General features: G+C 40.0%; 1 protein-coding gene across 3 annotated transcripts in view; it reads right to left on the reverse strand.

The window, feature by feature from the left end:
* ARMC3 (armadillo repeat containing 3) overlaps window positions 1-20,482 on the reverse strand; it is a 94,842-nt gene that overhangs the window by 19,668 nt on the left and 54,692 nt on the right. For 2 of the 3 annotated variants that reach the window (XM_029238428.1, XM_029238426.1), the window contains 6 exons: window positions 9,365-9,614; window positions 5,178-5,314; window positions 4,184-4,352; window positions 1,711-1,808; window positions 917-1,018; window positions 407-523 (listed from right to left, as the gene is read on the reverse strand). In XM_029238428.1, the coding sequence (XP_029094261.1) occupies window positions 407-523; window positions 917-1,018; window positions 1,711-1,808; window positions 4,184-4,352; window positions 5,178-5,314; window positions 9,365-9,614 (873 nt within the window). The remainder of the gene's footprint in view (window positions 1-406; window positions 524-916; window positions 1,019-1,710; window positions 1,809-4,183; window positions 4,353-5,177; window positions 5,315-9,364; window positions 9,615-20,482) is intronic. The other variant, XM_029238427.1, reaches the window with a different exon arrangement.

Raw genomic sequence — 20,482 nt, forward strand, 5'->3', positions numbered from 1 at the left:
CTGCTCATCAGCTGCCCAGCCAGCCACGGGGTGGGGGTGCGGGGCAGAAAAGTTCGTCTCAAGTTGATTCCTACACATGGTTGGACTTTTAAAGGGCTGACTGGAGACTGCTGTTTCCGTTGTTGTCTCTGCATTAAAGTGACTGTAGGACTTTACAGTGAGCAAAGTACCCTGAGTTCTCACCCAGAGGCAGGAGAAGAAATCCCCTCTGGGTAAGTTTTAAAGAGACAACAAGAGACACAAAAGTAATTTTAATTATACTTCATGAGTCCTGTTTAGTCCTACATCTGATTCCATAAGAAGAGCTTGCTAGTTAAAAGCCACCCCTCCCTTTCACCAACTCTGTGGGTAATTAAAACTTGACAGGATTACAGTTAGGAGAAGAATACAGTAAGGAGGTTTCTACCTGGATCCTTTCTCTTTAGTGGCGCTTTTGCTAAGAGCAGTATTGCGTCCCGAAGTAGGTTCTGATTTCTCTTCGGTGGGAGATCCAAATCCAGCACTAAAATGATAACTGTTTTCTCTTGTCATTTGAAAAACACCACAACCAATTTCAATCATACAGAAAATAGCAATGCACTACATTTGCAAGGCATTTTATAATTCATAAGGCATTTTCACTTCCATTATATATTTTGATCCCAGTCACAGAGAAGAAGCAGGGCTCCAGGCATTATTCCATCTACAGATAAGGACACTAAGCCTGATCATGGACACTGAGTCAGGGGCTCAAGATCTCACTCTGGGTTCACAGAAGACAGAATGTCAAACCAGGTTTCCTGGCTTTCATCCTGAAATTGTGTGACTGTGAGAAGACTAAAATTTAAGTTGCCAAAACCTAAAATCTGAATTTCTTTTTTACTCCCAAATTAAGGGAGAGAATTATTTGAGTGTAGACAAAACATCATTTTCTTACTTGGTCTTTTCTTTACTTGCTCTTCTTAAAGAAGATGAAGAAGAAATACTTCGTCCATAACCAACGTCTGATGACTTATCTTCCGTAGATGGAGTTGGAGAACTAAAATTTTACATATTTGAAATTATGTACAAATTAAAATAATTTGTCAATATTGACTTTGTCCTACAAAATAGATTTTTTTCTGAAAAATCATATTTAGAGCTGACTTTTAACAGTGACACATTATTTTAAAAGCAAAAAGGAGAGTTTAAAATAAGATAAAATGAATAACCTTTTCATGAGCTAGAACTAGAAATAGTTTTATAAAATGTGTCACATAAAATGTATTATATAGATATATAGGAATACAAGACCATTTTAATGGCTGTTGAAGCTTTCATTTTTAGCTCTACTATTTTCTCCTTATTTTATTAAAAATATTGGGCAGCAGTGGTATTCCTGGATTTAGTTCTGGAGATTTGTAAACATAATTCATCTTGGTTTGCTCCTATCTGTTTATACTTTCTTCAGTTACTTCATGTTGCCGGAAGGGTAAGAAGCCCTGATTGCAGAAATACCCATGGAATTGACTGGTAACATGGAGTCAAAGGAAAAACCACAGTGGTGACTATTCTGTGTTCTTTACTATGTCAGGCTATGAGTTTATGGGCCAGTGTTTACTTTCATGGTGCTGCTAGATACAGGAAGTAAGAAAAGATACCATACTGGGAACCTTTATGTATTCACATGATGATGGACAAACAAAAAAAATTATTTGCTTTCCTTCATTCCTCCTCCCCGCAAAGACTCACGCATCAGATTTACTGTTAACTAAGAGTATAGCACGTTGGTCACTTGGTTCTTGTAAGCAGAGATCCTTCAAAGGCAAAAGTTTGGTGCCAGGATTTATCTGTAGATAATTTAAGAATTGAAAAGTAATACCTGCATGCATTATATATTTTTTTAATGAATACTGATAGAATAGGTTCTTAACTGTTTGAGGTATCTAATTTCACACACAAACACTTAAAAATAGGAAACTGAAGCTTGTGGATATCTTTGGGCAAGATACACCCTCCAGTCGTCCTCCCCCCCCCCCCCCCCCGCCCAGTCTCTGTAACTTGATACTCAACTGTTTCATACCATAATTATCAGCTTGGCCCTGGAAGTATTTGAGTTTGAAAATCTATCCATATACGTGAGGAAGAGCTTATCATCTGTAAGAGTAACTAATTACTAAACAGATCACTAAAAATGTTGTGAGGATAACTAACAACAAGCTAGACAAAGCCCTATACTAGCAATTTTATCAGCCTGGTGAAGAGGGTTAGACCAGATCACCCTGTGAGCTCTTTTTCCAGTCAAGTAATAGATCCTTCTCTCATCCAAGATACTTTTCATGGTTCTCTTAAAGTAAGACAGAGCGTGTCATTCTTCTGCCCAGAACCCTGACGTGTTTTCCCACTTCATTCAGAGTAAAGGCCCAAATCCTTCCAATGGTCTACAAGACTTCCATGAGCTGCTTGCTCTTACCTGCTCTGATTTGGTCTGTTATTCCACCCTTAGTTGACTCAGTTCTAGCTACACCGACTTTGCTGTTCCTTGAGTGTGCCAACCACTCACGGTTTCTGCACTAGCTCTTTCCTCCATCTAGAAAGCTCCTTCCCCACTATCCCCAAGGCTAAGAAGTCCTTCACCTCCTTCAAATTTTTTGCTCAGATATTACCCTTTTAGTGGGGCTACCTGACCACATCAACTCCAGTGTCCTAAGCCCCTTTATCCTCCTCCCCACCCGCTGCAGTGCTTATCATTTCTATCACGTGATAGAATGTATTGGTGAGATTTATTGTTTGTCTGTTTCCTCTCACTGGTACCATGGGAGTAGAGATCTTTGTCTCTTTTGTTCACTGACACATTTAAAGCCTGAAGTATTAGAAACTTAATATTTAGAGTGAATCAGCGAGTTCTCCTTCATAAGGACATTGTCTCATTACTTTAAAAAAAAAAAAAACTCATGAACAAATATATTTTGTCACAGTTTTATCTGTTCCATGGCAACAGATAAGTGCTCTGGTAAGTGCTCTTTGGTGGTTTTTCTGCTCTTTTCCTCATTTTTCTTAAAGCATCTTTATGCTAATAATGTGGCACCTGTTCTTTTAAAATTACTCATCATTGAACGAAAGCAGTAATTTCTTGGTGGTTTGTGTGTATCTGTTATGGGGGGTATGGTGGTGGCAGTGGCTGGCAGAAGCAGAAGGAAGAGAAAAAGTTTTAGGCTAGCAGTTTTGGTTATTCAACATGTCTCTAATTCTGTTACCACGATAAAGTGTTTCCTGCAAATACAGCTTAGCTGTGATTCTTTTATGGCCCTGTCTCCTCTGCTTCTTTGAACCAAATTTGTCCAAGAGGGTTTCTGCTACCAGCCCTGCTCACCCCGGTTCCTGAGGTCCTGCCCACCCACCCCCTTGCGAACCAAGCATATAGCTTTTGTATGTCTGAGTTCTCCATCCCCTCGGGAAGTATAGACTTTTGATGGTGCTTTCTGAGATCTGCTACCACTCTTGTCCCTCTCTGTGCTTTTTTTCCCCTTTCCATTCTTCCTCCTGTGTAACTTCTGCCTGATCCCAGGGACTTTTAAATATTTTTGAAGTCTGCAGATCATACCAATTTCCTACTTCTGCCTAAAATGGGATTTGTAGGTTTTTAAAAAATTTCCCTATTCTCCTTATTGCTTTTGGTTTCCAGAAGTAGAACATGCTGACTTAGACAGTAATGTCAAAAAGCCCTCAAGACTCTGTTTAGCTTCCCATTTCTCTTAACATTAACACTGAATTACACTGTATTGTTTTAAAATCGTAATCACAAACGCAGCTACGTAAAATAATATTCTTCTACATTACATTTTAAAATTCAGTATTACAATTTGGTTAATTTCAATTAGATTATAATTAATAGAATAAAAACTTATACTTCTGTTATTGACATTATCATTAACACTGAGCCCTAGAAGTAATATAAAAGCCGATTGCTTTATATCTTCTCTGAAACTTGAGACTAGCAGCAGCGAACTAATTTAAGTTCAGGTCATCAGATTCTAGTTAAAACTGTACACAAATGCAAAATCTTATAACCAGACAAAGTTTAAGGATGAAGTTCTGATTCCCAAGTTTCTGCCTATAAAAATATAAATTATGTTAGGCGGTTATAAAATTGCAACGTAATGGCATCACGATGCAAGAAGAACTGATCACACATACTAAAATACAAATTAGTGCTGCCACTTACCCGACCATAATCATAGACTCCATCAGTAATTATGTTACTTGATGACAAATAGCCAGTCTGGCTGTATTTCAGAGACAGGTGGTGGTTGAGCAATTTGTTATGAGCTGCCTCACTGAATTTATTTTTTCGACTTACTGATAGATTAATTTCTTCAAGGATATCTAAAGCCCTGTCAATAAAAGTAAAAAAGGCATTATTTGCCTTATATAAGCAATCCAACAGTAAGTTCCCATTCATACACCTCACTAAGATCCTGAATGAAGGATTGAGATGGAAAGGTTAAAACCATTCCACCCTTTTAGGTAAACTAATCCTGACAGAATTATGAAGACAAATCAGCCCTTTTTGAGAACATACATGCCATGTGGAAACTCATAATCAAACAGTTGAAAAGGACACTTTAGGAAGAAAAAGTTCTTCATTTAAAGCAAAATTAGTATCGGACTCCAATTTTTTCAGCCAACCAGGTGACATATACGAAGAACAAAAATGGCTAGAAACAGGGTAAATCTGTCTGAGGAACCTTGAAACCCTCTTGGCTGAGTTGCTAAAGGCAGCTGACTCACAGGCTGTTGGTAAGGGAACCGACGTGGTGAGGTTGGTTAAAGGCATCATTGTGGTGGAGCGGTTTGTGGGGGAGAAAACAAAGGTGGCACTCATGGCTTGCCTGTTTTAATTTAGCCTTGAAAGCTGAGTGACAAATAAGATTGTGTTTAGCAAAGCAGAGGAAGGTGAAAGAAGCGTTTATCAGAATGAAAAAGTGGAAAAGGAAACATTGAAGATGATTTTGTGGAGGTGGCGGGGGAGATCTCTCAGGGGAGGAACGGGGAGGATCCCGCTTCTGCAGGCGGTCCCTTCAGAGGGGCTGTGACCCGCAGAGCTTCTGAACGCCCTGCGGCCTGAGAGTGGGCGTGGAGACTCTGCTCGACCTTCCTCGGGCCTGAAGACTGTGTGTCCTTCATCTGAGCCAGACCCTCCAGACCGCTCCACTCACCCAAGCCTGCACAACTCAGCGGCCGTGGGCTCATCGCTGGCACAGACCGTTATGGCCCAGCTGGCATGCCGTCGTACCTCGTCGTTCTTGGAATGCAGGAGCTCTACCAGTGGCTCCAGCCCACCCGAATTTCTCAACTAGAAATGGAAGCCAAAATTTTACACATTAAGAGTACAGAACATAAACATTCATGCTTTAAAAAAAAATCTCATTTTTTGACTGTTGAAAGGGTTTTGACTATGTAAAAAACATTTTAGGATGTGTCCATGTTTAGATTTATTAAATTCAGGGGGAAAGAATCAATTGCAAAAACCTTACAGGCAGGAGCGTGGTGTTCTGTTCAAAGTTAAGAAGAGGCTGCAGTAAAGTTACTGAGGGAGGTCATTGTGAGTTTACATGGGGTGGGCAGGGCAAAGAGCCTGTCCTCTTCCCTCTACAAGCGGGATGTCCCACGTTCATTCACTCTGCTGCTCACCACTGCGTGTCCATCTGGCCTGTGGAGGACAGAATCACGGGCGCCTAAAGATGCCCTTGTCCCTGGGAGGGATTTGGTAGATGTGGTTAAGGATCTGGGGATAGGGAGATGGTCCTGGATTATCAGGTTGGCCCAACTTAATTACAGGGGTCCTTGCAAGAGGGAGATAAGAGTGTGAGAAGCAGAGAAAGGAGACTTGTAGAAACAGAGATTGCAGTAATCTGCTTTGAAGACAGAGGAAGGGGCCACAGCCAAGGAATGCAGGTGGACGGTAAAAGCTAGAAAGGACCCGGAAACAGATTTCCCCCTCAAGTCTCCAGAAGGATCACAGCTCTGTTGATATCCTGACTTTAACCCGTAAGACCATTTTCAGACTTCTGACCTCCCAAACCATGAGATAATAGATTTTTATTGCTTTAAGCCACTAAGTTGTGGTCATTTGTTTCAGCACCAATAGGAAACGGACACAGTCTCCAAAGCTAGGCAGGAGTAACCAATGCAGGCTAGTGCCACCTGTGTCACTGGACAGTGCCATGACGTCAGCAGTGTGGACGAAGCAATGCTGAAGCAGTTCACCAGAAGGAGATCCATTTTGTTATCACTCATATTGCTTCAAGGAGTGAAAAAGAGAAGAAAAAGAACAAGAAGAGAATCGGGGAGAACTACATTAATTACACTATTAAAAGAAGTCACACATGTATAAAATTGTTCCAATCAGGGGAAAAAAAAAGAAGATTCAACAGAGCTCTTGTCTCACTGTTTGAAATGTAATACAGTATTATCTGAGCCCGGAGGACTAAAAAGAATATTCTACAGGTCTCTCTGTGTAGTATCTGAAGACAGGAGCCCTTGTGAGATACGATCCACTTCCAATCATGTTCTTCTCAAACACAGGGACTCTAACAGGGATTACACATTAGCACACGTAACCTGGGCAAGCTTTGAAAAGTTTACTTGAAGCATCTGATGCTTAGCAAGCCAAATTTCTGAACATCTTTGTATCTGAGTATAAGATAGCAATCTGACTCCACGTGTTCTTTCGGCAAATATCTAATTCATTTATTAATTTCACCACTCATTCCTCCATTCATGCATTCACTCATTCATTCAACAACTGTTTATTAAGCATATACTGTGTGCCAGGTATAGATCAATGACATGGACGCAGGGAAGGAAAACCTCAGTTCCCTTCACTAAAGCCTCAGGGAGCTTATGGTCTTTCATACAAAAACTAGTGCAAAACTGAGTTCAAGGGAAGCATGCATAGGGGGTGGTGTGAGCACAGAGCAGGACGTTGGAGTCCACGTTTGAAGACTAAAGAAAGCCGTCATGGAGGACAGGATGGCTGAGCTGGTTGTTGAAGGAGAAACAGGCACTTATCAGGTGAACAAAGGTGAGACTAGCTTTCCAAGCAGAGAAATCAAGGAGGTATATAAATAAGAGAATTTTAGAATTCAAATCGTATGGTGTTTCTGGAGTGTAGAGTTACACCTGGGAAGCGAGTTCAGGCTTAGGCAGGTAGGGGTGGATCATTGCGAGCCCTTGCAGAGCACACTAACCAGCTTAGCTGTTCCCATGGGGCAGTGGCACACCCCTGGGGACTTGCAATGATGTGATGAGGGTCATAAATTTGAATGATCAGTCTGGAGGCAGTTTGGGGAATAGGAGGTGGCAGGGGTAGGGAGGGCCGTAGAGTCAGTTGCAATATTCCAGGAAACGGATGGACTGCTCAGTGAGCCGCATGGAGGAATGACCAACTAACACAGTGTTGTTTATCACTGTGTTGCTGCTGCCTACTGCAGCGCCTGGCACATGGTAGCTGGTAAAAAAAATATTTGGTGAGTATCTTACTACCTTAATGGATTAATACAAATGAACTGAGTCAACGGGAACAAAGAAGGGGATAGAAAAAATATCTAAGAGACAGAAGAGATTTGTTAGTTGTCTGAGCAGACAGCACAGTGTGAGGACGGGGGCTCTGGACGCAGAAAGGTGTGTTCGCAGTCCCTGATTTCCCGACCCATCAACTCTGCTTTCAGCACATTATTTCTTTAAGCCTCATTTTCCTCCTCTATAAAATAGGGATTGCAAATGTACCTATTTCTTTTCTTTTTGTAAAATTGAAGTATAGCTGGTTTACATGCTACATAGATTACATATAGTTGGTTTATTATATTAGTTTCAGGTGTACAACATAGTGATTCAATATTTTTATAGATTATACTCCCTTTAAAGTTATTACAAAATAATGGCTATATTTCCCTGTGCTGTGCAGTATGTCCTTGTTGCTTGTTTGTTTTATGCCTAGTAGTTTGTACCTCTTACTCCCCTGCCCCTCCCTTCTTCCCTCTCCCTGGTAACCACTGGTTTGTTCTCTATATCTGTGAGTCTGTTTGCTTTGTTATATTCATTCGTTTGTTTTATTTTTAAAATTCCACATGTAAATGATAACAGAGTATTCGTCTTTCTGTGTCTGACTTATTTCACTAAGCATAATAACCGCTAGGTTCAACCACATTGTTGCAAATGGCAGAATTTCATTCTGTTTCTGGCTGAGTAATATTCCATTGTGTATAAACACCACATCTTCTTTATGCATTCATCCATCAATGGGCATTTAGGTTGCTTCCATGTCTTGGCTATTGTGACTAATGCTGCTATGTACATTGAGATGCATGTATCTTTTCGAAGTAGTGACAAACATACCTATTTCAAGTGAGGCTTAAATGCATGTTAAGTGCTTAGCACACTGGCTGTGCATAATAAGTGCTCCATATTGTTATTTTTACTGGGGCGAGAGGAACAGAGTCCTAGGCTGTTTGAATGAGTGCCACACGACACGCAAACAGGAAAAAAGCAAGAGAAAAAAGGTACATTTGTAGGTTTATATCAAGTCTTTATGAAATGGGCCAAACGCACTCTTATATGATGCACTTGTAAAAACTACAATTCCATGTTTTAAATTTTTGAAATACAAGAGAAACAGAAGAGTGTGAGTAACCCATATTTATAATTTCAAGCATCATAGCAAAAGGCACACCTGAGTGTCCCCCACTCAGCTTAAGAAATGGTGCATTTCAGTGACCTTGAACCCCCGTGTGCTCCTCTTCAAACACATCCACCCCCTTGATCCCCCAAGAGGCAACCAGTTTCTTAAATTTGGGGTCAATAATTTTCTCACTTTTCTTTATAGTTTTATATGTATGTGCTTAAACAACATATTGCTTTGCTTTGCATATTTTTGAACATTATATAAATAGAATTCACACATCTGTTTTCTTCTGAACTTGACTTTGCTCAGCATTACGCTGGTTGAGATTCTTCTCTGTTGATGTCTGTAGCTACAGTTCATCCATTTTCACTGATGCAAGATTCTGTTTTATGAATATACCACAAATTTATGTATCCATTCTCTTAACAACTGGACAGTTGGTTTGTTTCCAGCTGTTGAGATGTTATAAACAATGCTTCCTGGTGCACAGAGACAAGAGAGTGTCTTAGGTATATACCTAGTTTTATACCTAGAATTGCCACATTATAGGGTACGCTCACCTTCTTTGCTGGGTGATGCTAATTTGTTTTCCAATGTGTTGCACCAATTTTGAGGGACTTAAATGATGGGTAGGTTCAAATACTTGAAAATGTTTCAAATTAATGCACCAGTAGGTACGGACCAGAAGAAAGAGAAAAGGAAAGTGATGCAAATGCTCACCTCTGTCCGGGCCTCGACATCACACGCAGTTGCAGCAACGGTGAGAGCGGCTTTGCTCTGCACGACGGTGTTAGCAGAGTGCAGCGGGCTGAGCAGGGCGTGCATGACGTCATGGCTCTGGATGCTCAGACGCAGAGACTCCTGCATGGCCATGTTCGTCAGCACCGTGGCGGCGTTGGCTATGGCTCCATCTCGTTTGCTGGACAGGGCGTTAATTAATGCATCGATACCATCACCTTCGGCAGCAGCGCTGGGTCAATGAAGGAGAAATGAATGCCGTTCACCCCTGTTCAGGAAATGATGTTTGGAGCATACAACTAAGCTTATAAAACAAACGAGTGCCTAAAGACAATTTCAGAAAGAAATTAATTTATCTGGGCGATGAACCCGGAATTGAGGCTCTGGGGATTTAAATGGAGTCTGGGGGGTTATGAATGAATATAAATAATCCTTTCCCTACGTCTGCAGCTTTGGGTTATAGGAAAATGCATGACTGCTTCTTAGAAACCCTACTACAGCTATTCATCTTTTAACTCAGTGATACTTACAAGACCAGGAAATTCTATTCAAAGAAAGTCTATTAAAATATTCCTAACCAGTAAGAAAACAAAGGTTTAAATGAGAGGACATGGGAATTAAAAATTTTTCAGCTCATCTTCCCTCTTTTTAAGTGAGGCTGTTAACTGTAGGCAGACGTTAACACGTTTGAAGGCAGCAAATCATTTTGGGGGTGGATGTTGCTTTTACAAATTAAATATCAATATCAAAGTCATGATATTGACAAGAATAATTTTAGTAATGTAGGCATATTCAGTTGTTAAATTTCCTATTTCTAGTATAAAAACGTTTTCCCACAATTAGAAATCCTAAACCTTTTAAAAACACTATACTTTCTATAGTCCTTGCTTTGTAATCACTTAAAAAGCTCATAAAATTTTAAAAAAAAGATCATTTTAAAGAGTGGAAGTTGATTTAATTATGTTCTTTAATGTTTGGAATTGCTTCAAATAAGAGATGTTTCAAGCAGTAAGATATATAGAGCATCCTGGTTTTAAAGGAAAACCCCAAATTATGTTAAAAATCCACCTAAATCATCATAGAAATAGAGTTAATCAAGACAATAAAAATACACTTGAGTCTTCAATAATACGAACATCTTTTTCCAGTTTATATTTGCCACTTTTAAAAAAATTTAGGATCACAGTAGTAACCAACACTGAAAAAAAGAAGTGAGGCTATGTAGTTTAGCCCATCACTCTGTATCCTGATGAGTTCAGTTTGGTTCTGTCACTTGAATTTTCTGGTTGTGAAGGAGAACTGACAGTGTCAAGAACAGAAGGTATCACAATTATTCATCAGAGAGCAGAATACACACACAACCTCAATAAGGAGACTGCTAGCTTTAGGTGAAAGGAAGCTCTGAAGGAGAATGAACAGCAGCCACTGGGCAGGAACGGAATGGCTAGAGGCAACATCTCTGGAGAACGAAGGGCTCCTTGGTGTTGACCTTGAACGCACCTCCTACCCCCGGTTTATATAAATCCATCCAGAAAACACACCCTACTGATTGATACCAAGTTAAAGTCAGCACTCAGTTCCGTGTTTCCCCTCCTCCAGTTCCTGGTGTCTGTTTAACCCTCTGTGGCATCTCCTAGTCTTTCTCTGGGATGGCGTCCCTTAAAACTAAAATTTGGTTAGATGACATGTGACCAAAATTTGGGAGGAAGCCCAAGAAAAATATTGAGAGGAAGGAAGGCCCTGCATCTCACTATGGCAGCCTGAGGAACAGCATTTAATTTCCTTTCCTAGAGGATAAAATAAACACTCTTAAGATAATCTCACATTTACGTCTCTCTCCTATTATTAACTGACACGGTGGTCATTTGATTTTATGAATAAGGGAAAATTTGAAGGCTCTAATATATTAGTTCACCAGGAACTTCTCATACTCAACACTGAATTAAAAAAAAATGCCAGGAAGAATTTTTAATTATGCATATATTCTAATTAATTAACATAAGCTTAAACCTTCACAAAAAAATTGTTTCCTTTGAATTATTTTTCATGCACTTGATGCAATCAGTTCCTTAAATCAAATACTCTGTGTTTTTTTAATCATTATAAACACACCTTGCTAAAATGCACGATTCCTTTGTCACTTAGTGGTTTTTATCTTTGACAATGTTCATTTTTTAACACATCTTGGAGAGTAAAGAAAGAGCACACAATGGAGGTATTTCAACGGCATCCATGATAGAAGCCAGAAATGCTTTAGGTAAATGCATACTAGTAAATTCTGAAAGGCTTTATCTTTTGTGTGTATCAGGGAGTTTAGGGAAAATTTAAGTAAGTATGCAGGATCATACTCCATGGTTTTAGTTTCTCTAGTTTATGTAAAAACGAACAAACAAACCTGGGTCATGGAGACACAGGGATTTTCATCAAGTGTATCTCTGCTGTCAGCCTTTCTGCTTCTCCCTTTCTCCTGTATGAAGGCATGTCTGGCCCTGGTTCATTTATACTCTACCTTCTGCTTTTTCTTTGCTCTTTATGGAGGCAGTAAAGGGAAGTACATAAAAACCTAGCTGTTTAAAAAAACCAAAGATTCTAGTACACAGTGGAATATAGCTTTTACTAAATTGAACATAACTGCCAGCACCGAAAGACAAATCATACAGGCACAGCTGGGAGAGCAACGTATATTGTATGTGCATAGCTGCCCATAATTTGCTACGTGCAGCTCTAAGTGCAAAAAGCATAATTGAGATTAACTTATGATATGAAAAATCAAGCTATTAGTCTTACTTAAAAAAAAAACTAATTTCAGTCATAGAAATAGAGTGCAGAATTTGTACTTTTTTTTAAAAAAAGAATTGCATTAATTTTGTGCTTTCAAACCCAAGACATTCTGTCTTATTTTTCCCCAAGTCTAACATATACACAAGCTGAAGCCTATCCTATTTTTTTTTCCCTATCCTATTTTTAAGACACATTTTAGTCTCCTAGATGGTAGAGCATTATCCAAATGAATAGGACAGAAGTCAAACTGCTTTGTTACAAAATCCAGAATTACAGGGCCATATATCATCACAGCAATCTGAAACTATTTTCTGATATTTACTATCATTAGTCTGCATCCGGCTGGAGTTTAATCAATTAGGAGTTTAATCAATTAAGAGTTTAAAATGTAAATTGAAACAGAAATTAACCAAACTACAAACCAAATATGGGAATGTATAAAAACATCTGTTTATGTCATTTGACATATGTAAATAGAAGTGAAGTTCGACATGTCATGTGTATCCAATCTATTACCAAGTCCTGACTATTTCTCTCCTCCATATTTCTCAGAACGCTTCCTTTTCTCCATCTCCATCTCTCCCACTGAATCCAATTCAACATCCTGTATCTTGTGGATTGATATAAGTACTCTCCTAACAGGTTTCCCCTCATCCCCTCTAATCCTTTCTCCATCTTACAGCTTAAGTGATTTTTTAAAAATAATTTTATTTCTCCCCTACTTAAAACTTCCACGGTTTGCCATTGTTCAGGATAAAGCCCCAAATTTCTTACGTGGCCTCTGAGGCCAAGCATGAGCTGACCCCACCTCCCTCACCAGCCCGTGCACCCCGCCACCTCTTCCTGTTGTCGTGTCCTAGGCCTTTCTGGCAACCTGCCATACGCCAGGCTCCGTCTCACCTCGGCGTGTGCCCACACTCTGGCCTCACTCCCAGCCGTCCCTTCCCCCGGATAATTCCCATTCATCTTGCCAAGTTTGGCACAAATGTCTCTTCCTCAAGGAAGCATTTCTTGACCCCCAAAACTAGGTTAGGTCTCTTTTTCACATGTCCTCAGAGCATTCGTTTGCTAAACATATATATACATTTCCTTTTGTTTTAAAAAATGAGGTTTGGGCACAAGTGTTCACAGTCAGAGAAGAGTCACAATCTCGAAATATTATTTTACGGCGCCTGTTACGGAAAGGAATTCAGCACATAGTTTTTCATATTAAGTCCCCAAGCCCCACAGTTACAGCATGGGCACTAAGAGCACTAAGGAAAAGCTCAATTGCACAAATAGCGACTATTATGCTTCCCGGAAAGTACAGTGCTATTTCATGTCTGTGTGCCTTTGCACTCGTGCTTCCTTTGCCCCCAGATCCCTCCCGAACCTCTACCTGAGGACCCCGCAAGGCCAGCTCACTCACCGCTTCCTGGGTGAGGTTACCCACGTCCATCACTGCCCCTCCTTATTAATCACCCCCTCCTCTGCCATGTCTACGCCTGGTGCCTACTTCTTAGGCAGCATGTGAGTCTTTTTATATCCCCAGTGCCGAGAAGATCGATATATTTTAATTGACTTGAATCAACTCAAGGGGAGTGATGAAAACCTCTGCTGGCATCCAGAAGCGGAGAGGGAAAAGTACTTAGCTCAGTGTGAAGTTTGCAAGAAGGGGTGGGATCCAACAATATGGGGATCTCCGCTTGTATCACTTATAGCTGTTCTTAAAAGCAGTTGATTTCCTCCTCACGCCTAGGCTTCTCGGATTATATAGTGAAGTCATTTTCTTTTTAACTATTTTATTTATTTATTTATTTGGCTGCATTGGGTCTTCATTGCTGTGCGCGGGATTTCCCTAGTTGCAGCGAACAGGGGTTACTCTTCATTGTGGTGCGTGGGTTTCTCATTGTGGTGGCTTCTCTTGTTGCGGAGCACGGACTCTAGGTGCGCGGGCTTCAGTAGTTGTGGTGCACGGGCTTAGTTGCTCCGTGGCATGTGGGATCTTCCCAGACCAGGGCTGGAACCCGTGTCTCCTGCATTGGCAGGCGGATTCTTAACCACTGTGCCACCAAGGAAGTCCCCCCATGAAGTCATTTTTATATGAAGTTTAATAGATGAAATCTTGCACTTTAAACAATGTCTTTGGGATCCGTCCCTCTCATGTATCAAGGGATGTGGATATTCTTTCTCTGCAAACACAGTTTGTTTGGGTTGTGTCATCAGAGGACACGATTTGGTACCTCTCAGATTTTGATCCTTGCTGCTGTTTGGAGACTCACATTTAACTCATCTGCAAAGGCTGGTTACATGAATCAAGGGTGACCTTGGGCCGCATAGAAAATCTGTTTAACAGAGCCCATATACAGGGGGATATGTGGAACCCGCTGGAACAGATGGTAATATTGGCAATCAGAACCTTGTTTGTTAACAGTGATTACAACCATTCCCACCAGCACGGCTTTTCATATGTCTCCGTGAGGTTTGTCACACCAAGGAAGACATATTGGTGGCAGACACGCTGCAAGTGGTGAAGAGAGGTGCATATGCAGCAGTGACTCAGTGTTGGCGAGTTTAATTGCAGGCTCCCAGCGAGTCTATACAGGTGCGAGGGGGGTGGGGTGCTGGCCGTTATGATAAGCAGATCTCCTGGTTATCACAGCCGGATCTGGAATGCTGTGAACAGGATTCCTGACTCTCATCCCAGCCAGTTTTTCAAAGGTAATGACCCGAGAAGTCGAGGGTGTTAAATTGATCAGTTTCTGAGTCCCAAAGGACCATCACCCCGCAGCAGCCCCACAGTTGCAGAAGACTAATATATGTGCCCCCCAACTCTGGCTGAACCCCAGGATTGACAAAAGTATCCAAGAGTATTGTCTCCTTTGAAAAAAGTATTATTTAAAGATGCTTATCCATAGTAAGGGAGAGAATCACAATTAGCTGCAGGCAAAAAGCTTAAAATGAAGAGTGTAAAGTAACACTATCATTAAAGAGAAGCCCAGACATAGAAACAGATGTGGGAAGTTTTGCATCCTATAGCAAAATAAGAAAAAAATGCAAAAAAAAATATTTAAAAGTATGTGAAACCAAATTGTTTCCATCATATCGATGTGTCCTAGCAGGTATGATTTGGGAACTTCCAGAACATGCTTTTACGCTACAGTTGCTGTGACATCATGATTTTTCAAGAGAAAACTGCTAATTGCAAAGAGATGAGCACACGCCAACCCAGCACCTCCACAGAGAGCATGCGGGCTTTTGTTACCAATTACGAGGCAGTCAGTCAAGGTGCAGGGAAATCAAATGTAATTTTCTTACAAGTGACGTGGAATCCTTACTGACCTATCTGTTCAGTCACGATACTTCACTTCCATACATGCCACCTTCTGTTTCAAAACGCTGGAATGCCTGCCAATAATTAACTAGCTGCCATCAGGAAAGAACAACTGTCTTCATTTTACATGGCTGACTTGTCTCCTGATAAAATAGGAATAATGGTCAAGGTGTTAGAACATTCATAATAAATGGCTTCTGCAGTTACCAAATGTTTCTGTTTAGCCTGGAAAGCAGTCTATTTACATAACTGGATATGACAAGGGCCACAATCCCAAAGTAATTAGAGATACCACGTTGTTGATTTTCTTAACTGAAAAAAATAAGGACGCTGAAATCTCTAGTGTGATGGCACATAAAACCCCCTGGCCCTTGCCAGGACTACCCTCATCTCATCAGCTCTAATGTCAGAGAGACAGTCATTGATGAGCTGTGTCATTCCTGTGACCCCTTTCACAACGCTGGTGTCATGCATGCCCCTCTCTATGACTTCGTGCTGTTTTATTTCATCTATACTGTTATCACTTCTGAAATTACCTTAAAATTACTCATGTGTTGTCTGTCTCCCTGTCCAAACTGTAGACTTCATGAAAGCAGTTTCATGGAACCATTGTCATGATCCCTACAGCCTAGAGCAGTACCTGGCACATAAAGAACACCCAAGTAACTGTGAAATAGTTACAAAAGAAACCGAAATTCACAGATAATAACTTCCTTAGCCTCTGGGATAAAATGACAAAAGTGGTAAAGAGTGACCCCATCTAGTTCCTAGTGAAAGGTATGTTCCAGGCTCCCTGTGATCCTGGGTCAAGGGTAATCGCTTAGACACACAACATATAATAGATAATCCAGATTCACTTTTTTTAGAGTTAAGAAAGATAGTATTTAGTGAGAGTAAGACTTGCTCAGGAAGCAAGTCAGTCAACAGACACAGAATTAAAGCCATGATGATCTGACTATCTTTTTTACAATTATCAGTCTCTTAAGCTTTAAAAAGTACTGTATTTTCTAGAAAAAAAAGAACCAGAATCTATTTGGTTCACTTCATCATTCCTCAGGGAATGAGAAATAAGGGAGACCATTTTGATGTATAGCATAGTGGGAAATTCTTATTAACCATTGGATACATTTTTTCCTCTTTCTCATTCTCTTATAAAGAGAATATAAGGAAGAGGAGGAAGAGAAGGCAAAACAGGGAAAGGAACCTGGAAGAAAGGAGGAAGGAGGAAGGAAGGAAAGGAGGGGATCGAAATTCAATTCTCCAAAGGTGCCTGCAGTCTGGAAGAATCCAAAAAGACCAGGAATGCAAAGGGAAACATTTGGTTGGAAGATTTGGAGAAGTTCAAAGTCGCAGAGATAGTGAGCAAGAGGCAGAGAGAGAGAAGAGTCACGAGCTCCCTCTGGATATACATAGCTGACTGCCTCGGTGTGAAGTGTGCATCCCACCTCTGTGAACTTGAGCAAAGACAGTGCCTATATTTCCTCATCTGCAGAATGGATGTGATGATAATATTCCCTACCTCACAGGACTGCTTCAAGGATTTAGTGATACATTCCGTTTGGAGTACTTAGCCCAACGCCTGGCCACACAGGCCAGGTATCATCACCATCACCATCACTATCAACATCACCTTCACCATCATCCACGCATACTCAGTGAGCCACAGGGGCAGAGATTTTCCTATATCCTGTCTCCATTTCTTGGATCATGGGAAAATAGGATCCTATATCCAAATTTGCATGTGTGTATGAAATTTTCATTTTCAGACAACTTTTCAGCTAGACGGTCAAATCTCCAACCCCTGCAGGGCTAGAGCAGAAGCAGTTTCCTCAAGCATCCCACCCAAGTCTCTTTGTTTAGGCAACAAATGAGTAATAAAGGCCATTTTCAGAGGGAAGAAAAATCAAGGAAAAGGATTAATATTGAAAAGTCAAAGACGAGTAAAAGTGGAATTTATGTAGGTTTTAAGCACTGCTTCAAATTTTAAGAGAAAAATCACACAATATAAAGGTATCCAAACTGTTTGATAATTTCCTCTTAAAATCAGTAACAGTGGAAATTAAACCTGAAGGATGTAGCAGCAAATTTAAAATAAGTTTATGCAAATGTTAGTCTCTGCTCTCTAGGTAATAAAAGCAGCATAGATAAGTTTCTAAATGAACATTTCATGGGATTCACCTAGCCTCACAAAACTTGTAGCCGACAAAATTCATACTGTTTGTGAAGGTCGACTAGGCTGACACAAAATGGGGGTATGGAATCAACTTGTTTTTATTGCAAAATCCAGCTTTTCATTCTATATATTCCTTCAAATCAGAGGCATCTATCAACACACAGCAGAGAAGGAATCTAGGCACTTAAGTGGGGTAGAAATGGAAAGTATCCACTCAGTAAACCTGGATGGAAATAAGGCAAGAATAATACTTAAATTTACCACAAAGATGCTTCCCATCTATTTTATCTATTAACTCAGAAGGCTTTTAAAATAGTGAAGAACACTTTAAATAAAGTTCTTTGAGGTATCATACTGAATACAAAAGTTTGAAACATCCTTACTACAAAACTGAACTTTCTAAAAGGAAACTAACTCAAGTTTTCTTGCAGGATTCTCATATTGTGAGCATTCTAATTCAAAGGAGGTAGCATCTGACAACAAAGTGATATGTCAGAATTTTAAAACAAAATAATCTTTTCTGTTATATAAAGTCAAGAGCAAAAATTCAACTCTAGAGTAAGTACCTAACAACAAGATTAATTTATGTCGGTTAAGTGTATTATATTTATCCTATATGGTTATATAGCACAGTCGATATTCAGTCACCAGGACAATTAATGTGTCAAAATATTCTGAAATGACTTCACCTTAAAAAGAGACGAAGACAAGCATCTATTAACACACAGTTAGCAGTAGAATACTATCTCTTTAAAAGCACCACAATGGAATGCTTTCCAGATCACAATCTTTCAGTAATGTTTTAAAATATTATTTTAGACACATTGAAGAGTATTTCAAATTAAATTAGTGTGCCTTTTCACTAAAATACAGAACAAACCTTCTGTTACCTTTTTTGCCCCTCCCCCAACTTCTTCCTAAACTGCCACTAGGGGTCAGTATGAAGACACAGTTCCTCCACTGTTAGAAGGAATATGGAACTCTGAAAACATTTTCCCTGTGAAAAACCCTAACAAAGACAATAACCGCAGAACTTTAGCATTATCAAGTCCAACCCATACACCACGTCTGTAACATGAGTTTTCATTTTTCCCGAGACTGCATTTTAATGTTGTAAATCACAGTGGATTATTTCTATGGTCAATGTTTCTTTGATAAAACTAAAGTACTGTAAGCGACAAGATCACTTATTCTAAGTGAATCTGTGCATATTGGCCAAGAAGTATGATCTAGAACGGATGTTAAAGTTTATTCTCAAATGGTGATGGTACAAATCTCTAGCCATCTGGGAGGTATGTATCCCATCTCTTCCTGTAGAGGAATGGAGATGCGGAAGTGAATCTTGTGATGTTTTGCCAGCTTTGAGAGGTGGTTTTTTCCCTCCTTCAAAATGACCATCATCATTCACTGCACTACAGCCTCAAGTACACAAGAAAATATAGGCAATTTTAAGGAACAGCACTAGTCTATACTTAAGTCTACAGAATAAAAGGAATTAAAATATTTGTAAAAATAAATATACATGTATACTAACTTCCACTAACTCTATTTAATGGGGTGGGGATTTAAAAAAGCTTTGAAAAGTGCTTTGTATGCACACTAGAGAGATTTAACATTCCAAGAAGTCACTCAAGGTCAGGCCCTTCCCTAACAATACTGAATGGATAGGTCACTGTGAATAAATGAAGTGCTGTCTTTTCTTGAAGTTCTGTATGTGGAATATCTTTCAAAAATTTTCTCTACACATTACATGGCTTTCTTAGGCATAGTACCCCATGAATAATTCTACTAGGTATTAAAATTATTCAGTAAATGCTTTATTTCTGTGTTAGTGAAGAGAAATATTAATACTGATAATACAAAATGACACGTCATCCATGTAGAATGAGGACGCTGAAAAGTTCCCAAAGCACTCAAAATGCACATCCATATAATTTAGCGGCATTCTGTCTCTTTCTGGAGTCCCCTTGGGGCATAATCCTTACTCATCTCCCTCATTTCCTTTATTGTGGTCCTGACTGTAGGTTACATGATGGCAGGATGGTCCCCAGGGAAGAGTTCTTTGTCTCTGGTATTGTGGAAGCTAGCGGTGGCCCAGCAATCAATCAAAAAAAATTTTTTTTTAAGTAACCACTATATGTGCTGCCATTTAAAACTTCCTTGAGTCACTGCTGTTGTGGGAAGTCAAGAAGGGGTATTAAAAACAAAAAGTAAGGGCTTCCCTGGTGGCGCAGTGGTTGGGAGTCCGCCTGCTGATGCAGGGGACGTGGGTTCGTGCCCCGGTCCGGGAGGATCCGACATGCCGCGGAGCGGCTGGGCCTGTGAGCCATGGCCGCTGAGCCTGCGCGTCCAGAGCCTGTGCTCCGCAGCGGGAGAGGCCGCAACAGTAAGAGGCCCGAGTACCGCAAAAAAAAAGAGTAAAAAAATAAGAAAGAGGAGATAACAAGGTCTCTCAGATTTAAGGAAATCGCCCAGTTCTTTATGGAGAGAACATGAAGTAAGTATGAAGAATCAGAGTTAGTTAGTATGATCCATGTGTAGACAACAGAGACCTGATTACTTTCTATATCAAAATCACAGTTTTGACTTACTTCTCTATAGGTATTAAAATAATTGTATTGCAAATAATTATTTATTGAATGAAAGATTTAAAAAATTTTATATAGTGCTTTACAATTTCCCAAAGTTTCACACACGTGACTTCATATAAACCCATGATAACCCTTTTTTCTCCACCCCTATATTGCCCACGCCCACAAGTGGTAACCACTAGTTTGTTCTTTTTATCTGTGAGTCTGCTTTTTTTTTCTTAATATTTTTTGTATTTTAAAAA

Source organism: Monodon monoceros, unplaced genomic scaffold, assembly GCF_005190385.1.
Source record: "Monodon monoceros isolate NGI ecotype Baffin Bay Population unplaced genomic scaffold, NGI_Narwhal_1 Super_Scaffold_21, whole genome shotgun sequence".
NCBI classification, from domain to species: domain Eukaryota; kingdom Metazoa; phylum Chordata; class Mammalia; order Artiodactyla; family Monodontidae; genus Monodon; species Monodon monoceros.